This window comes from Lissotriton helveticus, chromosome 3_1, assembly GCF_964261635.1.
Source record: "Lissotriton helveticus chromosome 3_1, aLisHel1.1, whole genome shotgun sequence".
In the NCBI taxonomy this organism is placed as follows: Eukaryota; Metazoa; Chordata; class Amphibia; order Caudata; family Salamandridae; genus Lissotriton; species Lissotriton helveticus.
Window position 1 is genome coordinate 342,292,577 of NC_136061.1, and position 14,256 is coordinate 342,306,832.

Genomic DNA, 14,256 nt, shown 5'->3' on the forward strand with positions numbered 1-14,256 from the left:
TGCCTTCTATGTCTCCTTTGCACCCACCACATCTCTGTTGTTAATGCTCTTGCTTAATCCTTCTCACAGGGCATGCAGGGTGGAATTATTCTGGTCATGCCGCTGATGCATGAAATGTGACCAGCTACTGAATGTATTTCCTGATGTTTGTAACCTCGCAGCTTGTGTGCTGCATGGCTAAACACTTACAAGATCCCAAAGGCGAGACCTATTGGCAATGCCAATGCTTGTTTCCTCGGTCTCTGGCAGTGTGTTCCTTGACTAGTGGCTGCCTTTGGCTTTATTGCCTCTTGAGTTGCATCATGTGTGTCCCTGCTGTGGGTGTTCCCTTATTTAGAGGTCTGTCTCTCTGGGCGCCATGTTGCACCTTATACTTTTTGGGCTTCTAATGCTTGTTGATTTGCTTGACACTGGAATTTAGGCGTATATTGTTTTAGCCTTCTGGGTTTGGTCCTTTCTCCTGTGTGTCGAAGACTCCCTTTGCAATTAAAGTAATTTTTGTCCGAGCATTAAAAAGCATTCATACAGACCATCCTAAATCTAAACCTCCTCAAATTGATCACTCACACCATTGTCTGTTACTTGTAACACAATCTCTTCAAAATGCAGATTTTCTTCACACCTAACCTCTCTGACCTTCTCATAAAGATTCCCGCTTCTACAACATTGTGTTAAGTATCCTTTCCATCCACAAGACTTGCAAGTAGTCTATGTTGTTTATGTGGCCATGTGCACCACACCTAAAACAACAACCTTGAAACTTTTAGCCATGCCTATTACTGACTCTTCTTTGTCGAACATCTAAGATTTAACAACTTATACCTGTTGTTCCCATCAGCCATAGAATTTTAATTGCAGTTTTTTTTTAAATCTCTTCTGGATAAGCGAGCTTCACTGTGTTCACAAAACTTAGTAGTCAAACTTCCGACAGGGACGCATAGTACTTTTGCAAAACCTTTTCTGCACTCTAAGAAGTACCACAAACGTTTGCTTAACGCGAACATTCCTTCTTCCTTTTCTCCTGCTTTAAAACTGGCTTCCCGGGATTCGATTAAAAACAAGTTATCAGAGGGATAACAATATACCATTTTAATCACAAGATTCCAGCAATTAATACACCGGTATCCGAAGTGATACCCGAGGGTTGTATTTACTTGAAATAGAAGAAAAATAAAAAACATCAAAGCACAAAAACTATCGCCCAAACCAGACTTGTTTAGGGTTCAGCTGTGAAATAACAAAAGTATTCCACGATGTTCAGCTACCAGAGTGAAATCAGAAATTAGCAGCAAGTATTGTATTTTGATGTGAAGTTACACAAAAATATGAGGATTTTGTAAATTAATTGGTGACAATATTTGTAGAGGCAAAATGTCTTGGTGGTCAAACTCTGAACCTGGTAGATGTTCCTGCCTGACCTGGTGCATGCTTGATTTTGCAGGTTGAAGTTTGTGTTTGGATCATCGGCTCTTTATGCTCTGGATTTGGTTGATCAGCACTCCGTCACTCGGGTCACCAGCCCCAGTGGAAGAATGGTGTTCCAGGTATAGTGTTTAATTTTGATCATCTGTTTTTTCATTCTGCCTTTTCTCTTTTAAAACAGCTGTGTTTATGCAGGTTGTGTGTGGGTGATGTTTGGAGCAAGGGAGTCATACTGTTGAAGACAAATGGAAACTCTAAATAGCGCATTACGCAGAATATGTGAGTGCATTACGCAGAATGTGAGCGTGTCATAACCTCATTGACCTAAACTTTAGAATCACTCTTGCTTGGTGAGGTGTGCAACAAGGAAAAGAGGCAAACTAAATGAACATTAGGCACATGCCAACTGGTGATCGCTCCCAGTGGTCAGTCACAGTGCTGAATCAACAGGAATACTGTAATCACATAGCATGCCAAGTATCTGAACTTGGAATTCAGTTTGTAGCCTTGCGATGCCAAGTCCAGAATCCTGGGTATTGGACCACAGTTGTGGTCTCCCTAGCGCACACTGGAGCAGAGGTCGAATGCCATCCTTAGTAGGTATTTAGAAAATATTTCACACTGTTAATTTGTTATGTGAATTTGTAGAGCACGACTAATCATCTGTGAGGGTATCCAGGTACTGAGTAGGGCAGGCCTGAGACGGTAGGAAGAGATCATGCTTCTTTGGTCTGGAAGAGCCATGTCTTGAGGTTCCTTCGGATGTCCATGGGAGAGGGGGAGGTACCGAGGTGTTTCGGGAGATCCTCCAGGTCTTGCCTGGGATGAATGAGAAGGAGCGTCCTCCACTTCTGGTCTACTTGATGCAAGGGAGGTGTACATTTGCCTGGGATGCAGATCAAAGGTGTCTGGTGGGTTGGTATAAGTTGAGGCGGTGGTTAAGGTAAGCTGGACCAGTGTTGTGGAGAGCTATGTGGGCATAAGTGAGTGCTTGAAGTAGCATCTTTCCAGGACTGGGAGCCGGTGGAGATTATTGAGGTGTGGAGAGATGTGGTTATTTAGTGTAATATTCAGGATGAGTCTGACAGCTGCAGTCTGGGTGGTTTGGAGTCTGTGTAAGTCATGGGATGGGATTCCAATGTAGAGGGCATTTCTGTAATCAAGTCTACTTGTGATAAGAGCCTGGGTGACCGTTTGTCTGATGTTTAGTAGGATTCATTTCAAAATCTTGCGTATCATGCGCTAGATGTGGAAGCATGATGAAGAGACGCATTGATCTGTCTGATCTTGGAGCGATTGGTGTCCAGGATGATCCCAAGGGTCTTGGCATAGTTTGCAGGGGCGGGTGGGGGGTTCAAATACAGGGGTCACCAAGAGGCACCACAAAGGGAGTGGTTGTTAGTAAAGATTAGGACGTTGTGTTGTCTATGTTGAGCTGGAGGCAGTTGTTTTTCATCAAAGCAGCAATGTTGCTCATGCAATTGGCAACGTTTGCTTTGGCTGTGCTGTTTGCATTGGTAAGGGAGATGATGAGCTGTGTGTCATCAACGTAAGATACTATGTTGATGATGTGTGCTCTAATGATGCTGCCAGTGGCGTCATGTAGACGTTGAAGAGTGTTGGGCTGAGCGACGATCCTTGAGACGACTCCACTGATGAGTTTCTTGTGTGCTGAAGTGTAGGGGGAAATCTAACTTGTTGAATTCGGTCTGTGAGGAAGAAAGATATCCACTTGAGGGCCAGTCAGTAGATTCCCAAGTGCTGAAGCTTTCTGATGAGTGACTTGTGGGAGACCCTATCAAAAGCTGCAGAAAGGTTGAGGAGAATGAGTGCGGCCGTTTCTCCTCGGTCGAGGATGCTTCTGATGTCATCGGTGACAGCAGTGAGGGCTGTTTCTGTGCTGTGGTTGGTGCGAAAGCCTAATTGAGAGTCTGCCAGGAGTTGATGGAGTGCTACATTGTATGCATGTTTGGTATTGATGGCTTTCTCCATGACTTTAGCTGGAAAAGGCAGGAGCAAGGTGGGTCTTTAGTTGCTGGGGGTGTTGGTGTCTGCTGTCGGTTTCTACAATACGGCATTGAATTCTGCATTTTTCTAACAAGACGGGAAGATGGCGGTGGTTGTGGAGGTCGTGATGGTAGCGGCGAGCGCAGGGAGATGATGGTTCTTCCAAGGTTGTAAATTAAGTGGGGGCATGGGTCTGAGGGAGCTCCTGTATGGTTGGTATTTATCAGGGCAGTGATTTCTATGTTTGAGACAGGTTTCTAGTTGCTTAGCTGCTGTTTGGCGATGAAGGATGTATCCAGCTGGTTGGAGGAGTTCATATAAGTATGCTGTGAGTGGCATGTGTTTTAGATCTTGGCAGTCTTCTGTTCGAAGAAGTTTGAGATGTTGCTACAGAGTGCTTGGGAAGGGATGTTGTGGTCGTTGGCATCTGCAGGACTGGAGAACTCTGTGACGATGGCGAATAGTTCTTTGCCGCAGTTGGAGCTGGTTTCGAGTCCGGGCCTTTTTCTTTGCGTCTTATAGTTTTTGGTTGTAAAGGTTGAGCGTGGCTTTGTATGTGGATCTAGCAATGGTGTTTTTGTCGCGTCTCCATTTTCTCTCATGTTGTTTGGAGTGGCTCTTGGACTCCCTGAGGTCATTTAAGTACCAGCTGGGTCGTTTTATGTTTTTGTAGGTCTTATTTCTTGTGGGAGCGGTGCGGTTGACGCAGTCGGTATACCAGTCATTGAAGTGGTTGGTGTCGACATCAAGGATCCTGATGTGATTGGGTGAGTGTTCTTGTAAGGTCTTGGTCCAGTTTTCTTAAGATATTTTGCCCCAGTGTCTTGATGGTGCTTTGGGTTTTTCTGGTGGAGTGGTTTGGTGGGCGGGTGTCTAGAAATGTATGGTGTAGTAGTCAGACCATGTCAGTGGGGTTGTGTGGGTAGTGGTGATCCTGTTGTTGGAGGAGAAAATGGGGTAGAGGGTGGGGCCTGCTATGTGGGTTAGTCCTTGGACGAGCTGGATGAGTCTGAGGTTGCTGTGGCTGTTGAGAAGGGCCATAGAGCTGGGGTCTGTGGTGTTTTCATGGTGGAAATTGAGGTCCTCAAGGAGGATGTAGTTTATTGATCTGATGAAGAGGGTAGCGATGAAGTTTGCAATGTATTTGCCAAGTTCCTCTCTGGAAACCGGGAGATGGTAGGCGAGGGTTTGCTTAAGAGTGGCATTGCAGTCCTTTCATATTTGGAAGTGGAGGTGTTTCATGAGGTTTGTGTCCGAGTCCGTGGAGGTGGTGCAGTCAGTCAGGTTTTTGTAGATGATTGCGAGTCCTTTGCCTGGTTTATGGGTTCGGTCCTGATGTATAATTTTGTAGGAGGGTGCGATGGCTACGGCAATGTCCTGGTGGGAGGCAGGGTTGGGCCATGTATCGGTCAGGAAAAGCTTGGTGTGTTGCTGTTGAGGAGGTCTCAAATTTCGGTGGAGTGTGTCCTGAGAGATCGGACGTTGAGGAGCATGGAGGACAGTTGGTGTGGGCTGGTGGCGTGCGTCAGTTGTTTGAACATGGTGGTGTCTGAGGTGTCACAGGTGAAATGTCAATGGGGCATGAGAAATGTCCTACGGTTGTGCTGGGAGATGTGCGGCAGCAACATATTTGCCGGTATTTGTTGTTGAGGTCGTGGAGGAGAATTAGCGGTGTTGGTTGTCTCCAGTGGCAGCTGTGGTTGGGGTGTTGCGTTGGTTGGTAGTGGGGCCAGTGTTCCCGGCTCTGGGCGCAGTCCAGGCACAGATGGGTATGCCATTGGCGCACCTTCGGCAGGGTTGTGCTGCGGCCTGCATTATGTTGGTACTTGGGTTGGCGGGGCTTTCATGTGAGAAAACACATGCAGCAGTGGTTTCACTTGGTCAAAGAGCGCCAACTGGATCAGGCTGGAAGCAGTAACTGGAGGCCAGTGGCAAGCTCTGTGCCCAGGTGCCTACAAATGTGGTCACGCAGCGGCCTACTTTTAAAAGCTCCAGGGGTGGTCGGTGCTTCCGTTGGCAGGAGAAACGGCGAGTGGGAACACCTGGGCAGCGGCAGTGTCCCTTCTACACTGGATCAGACCGGATCAAGCAGAAACTGGAGGCGAGCAAGGTGCCCAGGAGCGCAGTTAAGTGGATTTCAAAACATATTTTACTGTTCAAGGTTGCCACTGGTGTACGATATATACTGGAAGCATTTCAGAAGTTATTGAGGACAGTGGAAATGTTCTGGACAAAAATGCAATTATATGAGATCCTCCTTTCAAACCATAACAGATCCGCTTTGGTGCCTAAATATGGTATCCTCTGATATCAAATGGCAAAGGTGAGACGCGCCAGTGTCCTAATTGCAAGTGCCCCGATAAAGCGGGGCACTTGCAATTAGGACATACCCGTTACTGATACTGTATGGTATTACCGCATCTTTACTGGGCCATTACGAGTTTTGCTTCTGGAATAGGAACAAAACCTGGAAATTGGTATTACCAAACTGGTCATTTATTCCATCTTTTTAGCATGTTTGAGACGATAGGAGAAATCAGGATAATTATAATGAGAGCTTAAGCCGACTGGTATGCTCAGACGTGGGTCACTTGCTCGCTAAACCATGTAACTTAAGCTGCACCTTAGTAACGAGTCCCATCAGGCTGAAGCAGGTCTAGGGTGTCCAATGATCTTTCGTAGACAGGACATGCCTAGAAGATTGGCTGATCAGTCCATACTGGTGTGGGAGATAGTCTGGTGTGTATAGGGTTGGTCCCTTTCGGTAGTGAACAATAGGCAAAGAAAAACAAAAATTCACCTCAGAGTAACCATGAGTGGCTGAAATCACCCAAAGCAGTCATGTCATTACTTTTTTCTTAGTTTTTCAGGATGTCTACTTGAGATAGATTTGAAGTCGGTGATTTGCAGCATTAATAATGTACGTAGATGGTGGTTATATGTACGTACATGGTGGGGTGGCAGCAAAGTCTCTGGTCTATATGAAGTTTTTTCATGCTTGGTTGGGTGGTTTTGGAGATGCTCAACACCTGGGAGAGTGAAAATTAAGTATATGTTGTTAGGAGTGCGGGAAAGATCTGGTTGATTGAAATAATTGGACATTTAGATATCTTCTTTTCATATTGCCGATCCCCGAGTTGGAATCTTGTTAAGATGCACCGTGATCACATGTTGAGAATTCATCATATGTTTAGAAATTTAGTGAATGACATCCACAAGAAAGGGAGTAATTCTCTTTTTCTTTCTTTCGACCATGCATTCCCACGGTTAGCTTATTTGCAGTAACTACGGAAACTAACTTCCTGTACGCCCCCTCAGACAGTGGAGTCTGTGACATGAAGCTAGCGTGTGTATATTCCAAACTTTATAACGCATCTCGGGGCAAAGTATGTTTAATTTCTGTGGAACAGAGGAAGAAATTTCATTGTTTTAAACTAATCTGGAAAGTATTTATTTTTATTTGCACAACTGCCTCAATAAGAAATGGTGCCTGAAGCTCATTCCGAGTTAGAGTCAGATATTTTGTTAAATATATTATTGAATTTTGCAACAGACTTCGTTTCTTACGTAGCCATGTACCACCCTGCATTTGTCAGTTAAAAGAAACCAGACCAAGCCCTGTTTCTACGCCATGGCGGCGGAGTAAATTACTCTGCTGCCAAAAAGAAAGCCTCTTGTAGAGTCAGAGAACGGAAATGGAGGACATCAAAATCAGAGGAAGACAAGCGGGCTTATAACATAGTACATAGGACTTACCTAAAGAATTGTAACACAGCCAGGAGAACATACCTAGCCACTTGAATAGCTGATGCAAAGTGCTCCTCTAAAGAGCTCTTTAGAATCCTCAAAGAATTCACCGCTCCTAGAGCTAACAACTCTTCCTGCCCTCCCACGCAGCGGTTATGTGATGAGTTAGCCACGCACTTTAGACAGAAGATTAATAAAATCTATGACTCCTTTGATCAGGAAGAGGAGATTAGGTCAGTAACACCTTCCCCGGCCAATCCTCTCTCTCCCAGACTAGAGATTTTCGCAGCCATCACTTCTGAGCAAGTCTTACCCTTGCTGGTACACACTAAGTCAGGATCCCCGTTAGCTGTGGCTCCCCCCACATCATTTCACATCTGGCACCGGCACTGTCCATTCCAATTATGGAAATTTGCAATTTGTCACTAGAGAAATGGAAGAAGGCTTATATTAAGCCACTACCCAAGAAAGCATCATCGGACCCTGCTGATTTACAAAACTATAGACCCATCTTGCTTCTCCCTTGTTGCTCAAAAATTATGGAAACCTTGATTAACCGACAACTTTCAGACTATTTGGAACATCATAATCTGCTCGACCCTTCGCAGTCAGGTTTCTGTGCTTGTTACAGCACCAAGTCTGCCTTGACGTAGGTGACAGACTCGATTGGGATGCTGTTGGATGAGGGAACACCTACAATGTTAGTCCTCCTAGATCAATCAATCAATCAATCAGGTCATTTATAGAGCGCACTACTCACCCATAGGGTCTCAAGGCGCCTTTGACACCATCTCTCACAGAATCCTCCTGGATAAGCTGCAAGAGATTGGTGTCAGAGGAAAGATCACAATGTGTACAATTGGACACATTTGTGTCCCAGACTACAACTGTGGACTAGGGGGTACCACAGGGTTCCATCCTAAGTCCCACCTTGTTCAATATCTATGTTTCCTCCCTGGCCACTATCATTAGATCTTGTGGGTTCCAAAACTATCTCTTACGCGGACGGCGCTCAGGTGATAGTCCCCATAGAGAAGGACCCCGGTGTGACCAGAGAAACATTTAAGATCTGCATGCTTAAAATAGCCACTTAGATGAGCAAGAACTTCCTATAGCTTAACCCCAATAAAACAGAGATCTTACTGTTTGGGAAAGCTGAGGAGCTATGGACTGAGGAGTGGTGGCCTGCGGAACTGTGAGAAGCTCCCATACCAAAAAAATGGGCAAAGAACTTGGGCATTGTAATTGATAACAGACTTTCTATAGAGGAGCATGCCAAGTCCTATCAGGCAAGTGCTTTGGTTTGATGCGCATGCTGAGAAAGATCTTCACTTGGATTCCACTTTCTACCTGAAGGGTCCTGATACAGGCGCTTCTAGTCAGTAGACTGGATTATGGAAATTCTCTGCTGGTAGGGATTAGGGCAGATCTGTTGTCAAGGCTGCAAGTTGTCCAAAATACAGCAGCAGGCCTGGTTTTGAACAAGCCCGCACTAACTCCATCTTTACCTCTGTTGCGAGAGTTGCACTGGCTCCCCATCAGGAAAAGAGCAGTTTTTAAACTTCCATGCCTGGTGTTTAAATCTCTCCATGGGCCAGGCCCAGTATACCTAACAAAGAAACTTGAATGGTATATCCCGGTGTGCCAACTGAGAGCTAGTGGCCATAAGCTTCTTTGCACACTGAGAATCAGGAAAGTTAAGATGGGTGGCCGTGCCTTTTCCTATCTTGCCCCCAGTTACTGGAACAGTCTGCCAGAGGATCTCTGGGCTTGTCCCAGTCTGGCTCTCTTTAAGAAACATCTTAAAACCTGGCTGTTTTAATGAGCATTTCCCACATTAGGTTGTCTGCTACCCAGGTGCCGAGAGATCCCCTTGAGGATGATTCGTGCGCCTTACAGATAATAATAATAATAATAATAATAATAAATTATAATACTATGTGTCCCTTTACGTGCCTTTAACATTTCCTGACCTGGTCTCCGATAACATGATAGCCAGTGAAAACTAATTCCCGATTATTTTTCAAGCAAGACTAACGAGAAACTTATTACACAAAAATATAATTTTATAACACAAACTTTAGTTTCTACTAGAGTGAAGGACTCTGTAGATAATGTTTTTGCCAAACTGATAATGCTTGCTCTACCACTGCTACCAAGCTGTTTCTTGTCCTTCAGTGGTAATTAGTACTGATACTGCTGCTTTCTCAAATCGTTGCTTAAACATTGGATGCTCAGGCCACCGTTCATTCCCAGTAATTGAGGCTGTGATAAATGGCTCCCAAAGCCAAGGTGAAGTACAGGATGTCCTCATAATAGCAAGATATGATTTTAGGTTCTTACAGAAAATGCTGTGATCAGGAGTTGCCTGCCGTTAGTTCTAAGATTTTACCATAAGCACAATAAAAGATCTTCCTCCAAATCAAGCTGTTCAGTTTTCTCTCTTTTTGACCATCTATCTTCCAAATTGTCCAGTATTGACACTGCCAAAGTCCAATAGGAATAGCCCACCTATATTCATTGCTGACTCGCTAGACGTACCAGTTCTCAGAAGTTGACTCTCACTCTTCTCCGATAACCAATAACATCTGTACATAATTGCATGGTAAATACTATTGAACAATAGATCTGTGTTCAGCATGTCCTGGTGAACCAGTTAATACACTCAGTTCTTCTCCTTCATTCTCCATCTTAGTAATCAGTGCAGTACAAGAAAACTCTCAAAAAATGAAAACTCATACAATTATGAAAAGTGGGCAGTGGCTAGTAAGGTTCTCACAGGATCCAGTCTGTTCAGAAAATCCTTATAAAGTAGATGTTGGTATCAGTAGATATTTAAACCCAAATGCCTATCCATTTCAACCACCTTTGAATAGACCAGTATCCACTGCTTTGCATAAGTCTGTGATTGTATTTAAATGAAGTAAACTTTATTAAATGTAACCCATTTTCCTTGAAGGAAATGTTGCAATAAAACAAAAAAGTTTACTTTAAAAAAAAGTGTGTTTGAGAGTTTGCAGTGGTTTCCTGGACCAGTGCATTCAACAACAAACCTTTTTTTTTAATCCACAATGGCTTCTTCCCTTTTGTGAATGGCTTACCACCCCAACTAGGGAGTCTGTAATTTTTTTGTTTTTTGTGCTCGGATTTCGGTTGCAAAACATTGATACACACTTGAAGAATTGTTATTCAGAAGGGACCCTTTCAACGTGCTCCTCTCAAATACTGATTCCTTATAAAGTTGTGATCCAGTTTTAGAAGCTGCTAATAGCTTACCAACTCCTAAAATGGGGGTTTACGTATTTAAAACATGTTTCCGGTTACAAAAAGAGTTTCTGTTTGCAGCAGTAAAAAAGGTTTTGTATATCAGGCCCACCATAATTTGCATTCCATTACAAGCATGTTGTTTTCGGAAGTTGTTTCTCGTAATACTACTGACATACTAATATTTGCAATTTCTAATATTTTTCAAATCTTGGATTTCATTGCCCACTGAATCAATCATATCTGCTTGAAATCGTGCAATCTTTAATTGATCCTTTGGCAACATATTATTCGTTCATCTGATTTAAAATGTGTACAGTTTGTAAAAACTGGTACCCGCGTACGTGATGCCTCTACAAGTGATGCAGTCTTTTCAATTGTAATTTGATCTGACAACATGCTCAGGCACTGGGCTCTTATACTCCATCCTCGATCGCAATCAATTAAATTAACAGGGAAGCCTTTGGCTAGATCCACGGCTAATTACATCTTACTGGAGGCAATTTGGATGGATGCAAGCTCCATGAAAGTCTCTCTATCCAGAGACTCATAGGACTACTAATTGTGTTAATGCTGTCTATGGCAACAATGTTCAAGATGACCAACATGTGTCACTAATGACTTGCCTGGACTCGGACAACTGGCATTTAGTGTTGTTATTACTAACAATCATAAGGGATTGTCTGTTGCTATGTTTTATTTGTTTGCCTTCCAGTAACTTTAGCAGCTTTCTTGTGAGCTGATATTATTTGTATGCAGGAAACCTGGCTAACAACTGATTTTGATTTGTCAAATTATTTGGTTTATATAATGTAGGGATACATTCAAGTCATTTTATAATTGGGATTGTATCCAATTAGCAATTGCACCTAGATATGTTTTGGGCTTTAGGATTCCAGCCATGCTAGTTGCTATCAATCTATATATTTCACTGTTTATTGCTCACATTCTGCTGGGATTAAGATTTTGGAATAGCTATCTAGAGTAATGTTTCTTATCAAATCATGATATATTTTATAATCATGATATATTTTATAACCCATTCGTTTAGCTTCTAATTTTTGGAGTTTTTGAAGCTCAGGTTTCTAATACTAATGATCAGGTTTATGAATTAGTAATAACTCAGGAGATTTGGGCTTTGAATACTCCAAATGTATCTCAATAAAAAAAATATATACATGTGGAAAAACATTATTACAATGGACATCTAAGCTGAATTTGGTTCTATTAAATCGAGGTTAGAAGGAGACCATACCGGTTGACATCTTGGAGCAGAGGTAATCATAGGTCCATTACAGATTATGTTTTGTTTCCTCCTCCCTGCTGGCAGTGTTTTTTAACTGATGTTTATGGGAAAGCCACAAGTGACCACAACCCAATATCTGTTTAGATCGCTATTGATTGCTATTCCCTGTGAAAGAAATTTCAGGTTCTGCTTTGCTCTTAGGATTCTTCTTATTACAAACACAATTCAATAAGTTTTAGACTGATGCTGCTGTATTTCTTTACTATGAAAGTGCACTGAGTTCTGCCTCAGTTCTAGTGGTGTGACCCTTAAAACATGTACGTCGTATTGGTGCACCCACAATTGGCATAAGTTTTCTTACTTATCAGTCCCTAGTATATGGTTCTGGGGTACCCAGGGCCTTTAAGTTAAAGTGTCCCTCATGGACTACAGCACTCATTGAGGCATTACTAGTGTGACAAAGCAAAACATGACTTCAGCCTGGTATTTCTGGATGAGCGATGTTTTCAAACTGCTAACTCGACTTTCTCATATGAAGTAATGTGAAAGCCCAGACCTTCCCTTTTCAATACATATGTGTGGAGCGGCAGCGGCACCTACCTCGGCGCAACACAGTCCGAGCGCGGGGGTCCCGTCCCCCGCGCCCGGTCACTTAACGTCCCGGACACCCAGGACACCTTCTCTTTCTCGTCCCCTGCAGGTACCGACGCTGGAGCCCGAAGGACCGGAAGCCCCCGCCCGTAACACCGGAAGTGACGGCGGGTCGACCCCAAGCAACCCGGAAGCGATCCACCTTGACCCCGGAAGTGGACGGTCAGACCAGAGCCCGGAAGGTAGAAAAAGCCCCGAGGACGAAGAAGAGGCGTTCGGAGCAACCGACTCGTGGCAGGAGGCAGCGGACAGCGACGGACCCCGGAGAGAGAGAGGAGCAGTACTGCAGGACCGAAGCGAGGACGAGGAAGAGGACGTCTGGACGGAGGACTGGTGGCGTCCTCAGGAGGAAGCTGGAGAGCGGCCGCAACTCGGACGAGAGTTGCGGCAGGGCACGTGAGTACCTGTTACCCTTTCTCCGTGTCCCCTACTGTGTATATAGTGCTAATTGTAAAATACTCTTGTATATATTCCTAGACTGCACGAGCACAGGGATAGTTAGGTTTGTCTCACTCGCACTGTATAAAGACCGAGCACTGCCCTGCACCATCCCGCCTTCAACCCTCCCACCTTTTTCTTGCCTGTTCCATTCCCCTACCGTCCCCTCCTCACTGGCTTTTCTCCATACCCTTCACTCCCCGGTGTAGGTGGTGGGGTGTACTGATTGAGTACTCGGATTAAAAGCCCTACGCTTCTCTCCTTTCTTTCAAGCCTCCAAGGAGCCCCAGTACCACACCGAGGAGACTACTGGCGGAACACGGAGAAGCAGACCCTGATCCCCAACAACCTCGCCGAGCCTGGTCCACTGCCGTTTCTATCAGCCAAACACCCCTTGGACTCTACACTGCCTCCCTCCCTCATTTGGACTTTGTCCTTCTGCTGCAATAAAACACTTGTCATAGCGCAATATATACGGCCTCCCCGCCTGTTATTCCGGTCCGCCCGCCACCAAGCTCCACAAGTGGTGTCAGAAGTGGGATATCCCGGAGGCATGGAGGCCGCTGTCAAGCATCTGGCCGAAAGCCAGGAACAATTAGGAAAAATGATGGAGAAGTTCCTCAAGACGGCCGAAGATGATCGAGGACAACTACATGACGTGCTGAAGGGACAGGGAAGCGCACAGGACCAAGCCCTTGAGAAACTCACTACAGTCATGGGGCAACAAAGACCAACCACCTCCCTCCCCTCAGTCGTTCTACAGAAGTACGTACCCGGAGAGGACCCCGACTACTTCTTCACGAACTTTGAGCGCCTAGCCCAGGCGGCGGCTTGGCCCGCTGATCGATGGGGCCACTACCTGGGTCCCCTGTTGACAGGTGAACTGCAAGCTGCCTACCAGCAAGCCAACATCCAGGGACAAACCCCCTACGCCGATATCAAAACCTGCATACTGGAAAGGCTAGGAATAGATGACGAGACTTATAGGGTGAGGCTGCGTCAAGCCAGGGAAGGGCCCCAAGAAACGCCGCGGGCCTTGTCCTTTCGTATACAGGACCTGACAAATCGGTGGTTGAAACCTGCTACGGCCACAAAGGAGGACATTCTGGCCAAAATATATTTGGAACAGTATTTAGCTTCCCTGCATCCTGCCACACAAAAATGGGTGCGCCAGCATGCTCGCCTAACGCTCGACAGCGCCGTAGAGATAGCCAGCGCCTACAGCCGAGCACAGGAAACACAGCGACCAAAGGAGGAACACCCTTCCCGCATGACTCCAGGAAACCATCCCCGGGTCCCTCGACCCCCTCAGGTGGTCAGGAGACCTGACCCCGCTCCCCTGATGCCCTACCCTATCCTGCCTCGACCCCACCCACCGGGACCTCAATGTTACCACTGTGGTGGGTTCGGGCATATTGCTCGCGTCTGCCCCCAAAAGGAGGAACCCATGGACATAGGGATGGCAAGAAACTATGCCTGTC

General features: G+C 45.2%; 1 protein-coding gene across 3 annotated transcripts in view; it reads left to right on the forward strand.

Annotated features, from left to right (window-relative positions):
- ZSWIM7 (zinc finger SWIM-type containing 7) overlaps window positions 1-14,256 on the forward strand; it is a 753,195-nt gene that overhangs the window by 407,839 nt on the left and 331,100 nt on the right. For all 3 annotated transcript variants that reach the window (XM_078683591.1, XM_078683593.1, XM_078683592.1), the window contains exon 4: window positions 1,442-1,544. In XM_078683591.1, coding sequence (XP_078539717.1) covers window positions 1,442-1,544 — 103 coding nt within the window. The remainder of the gene's footprint in view (window positions 1-1,441; window positions 1,545-14,256) is intronic.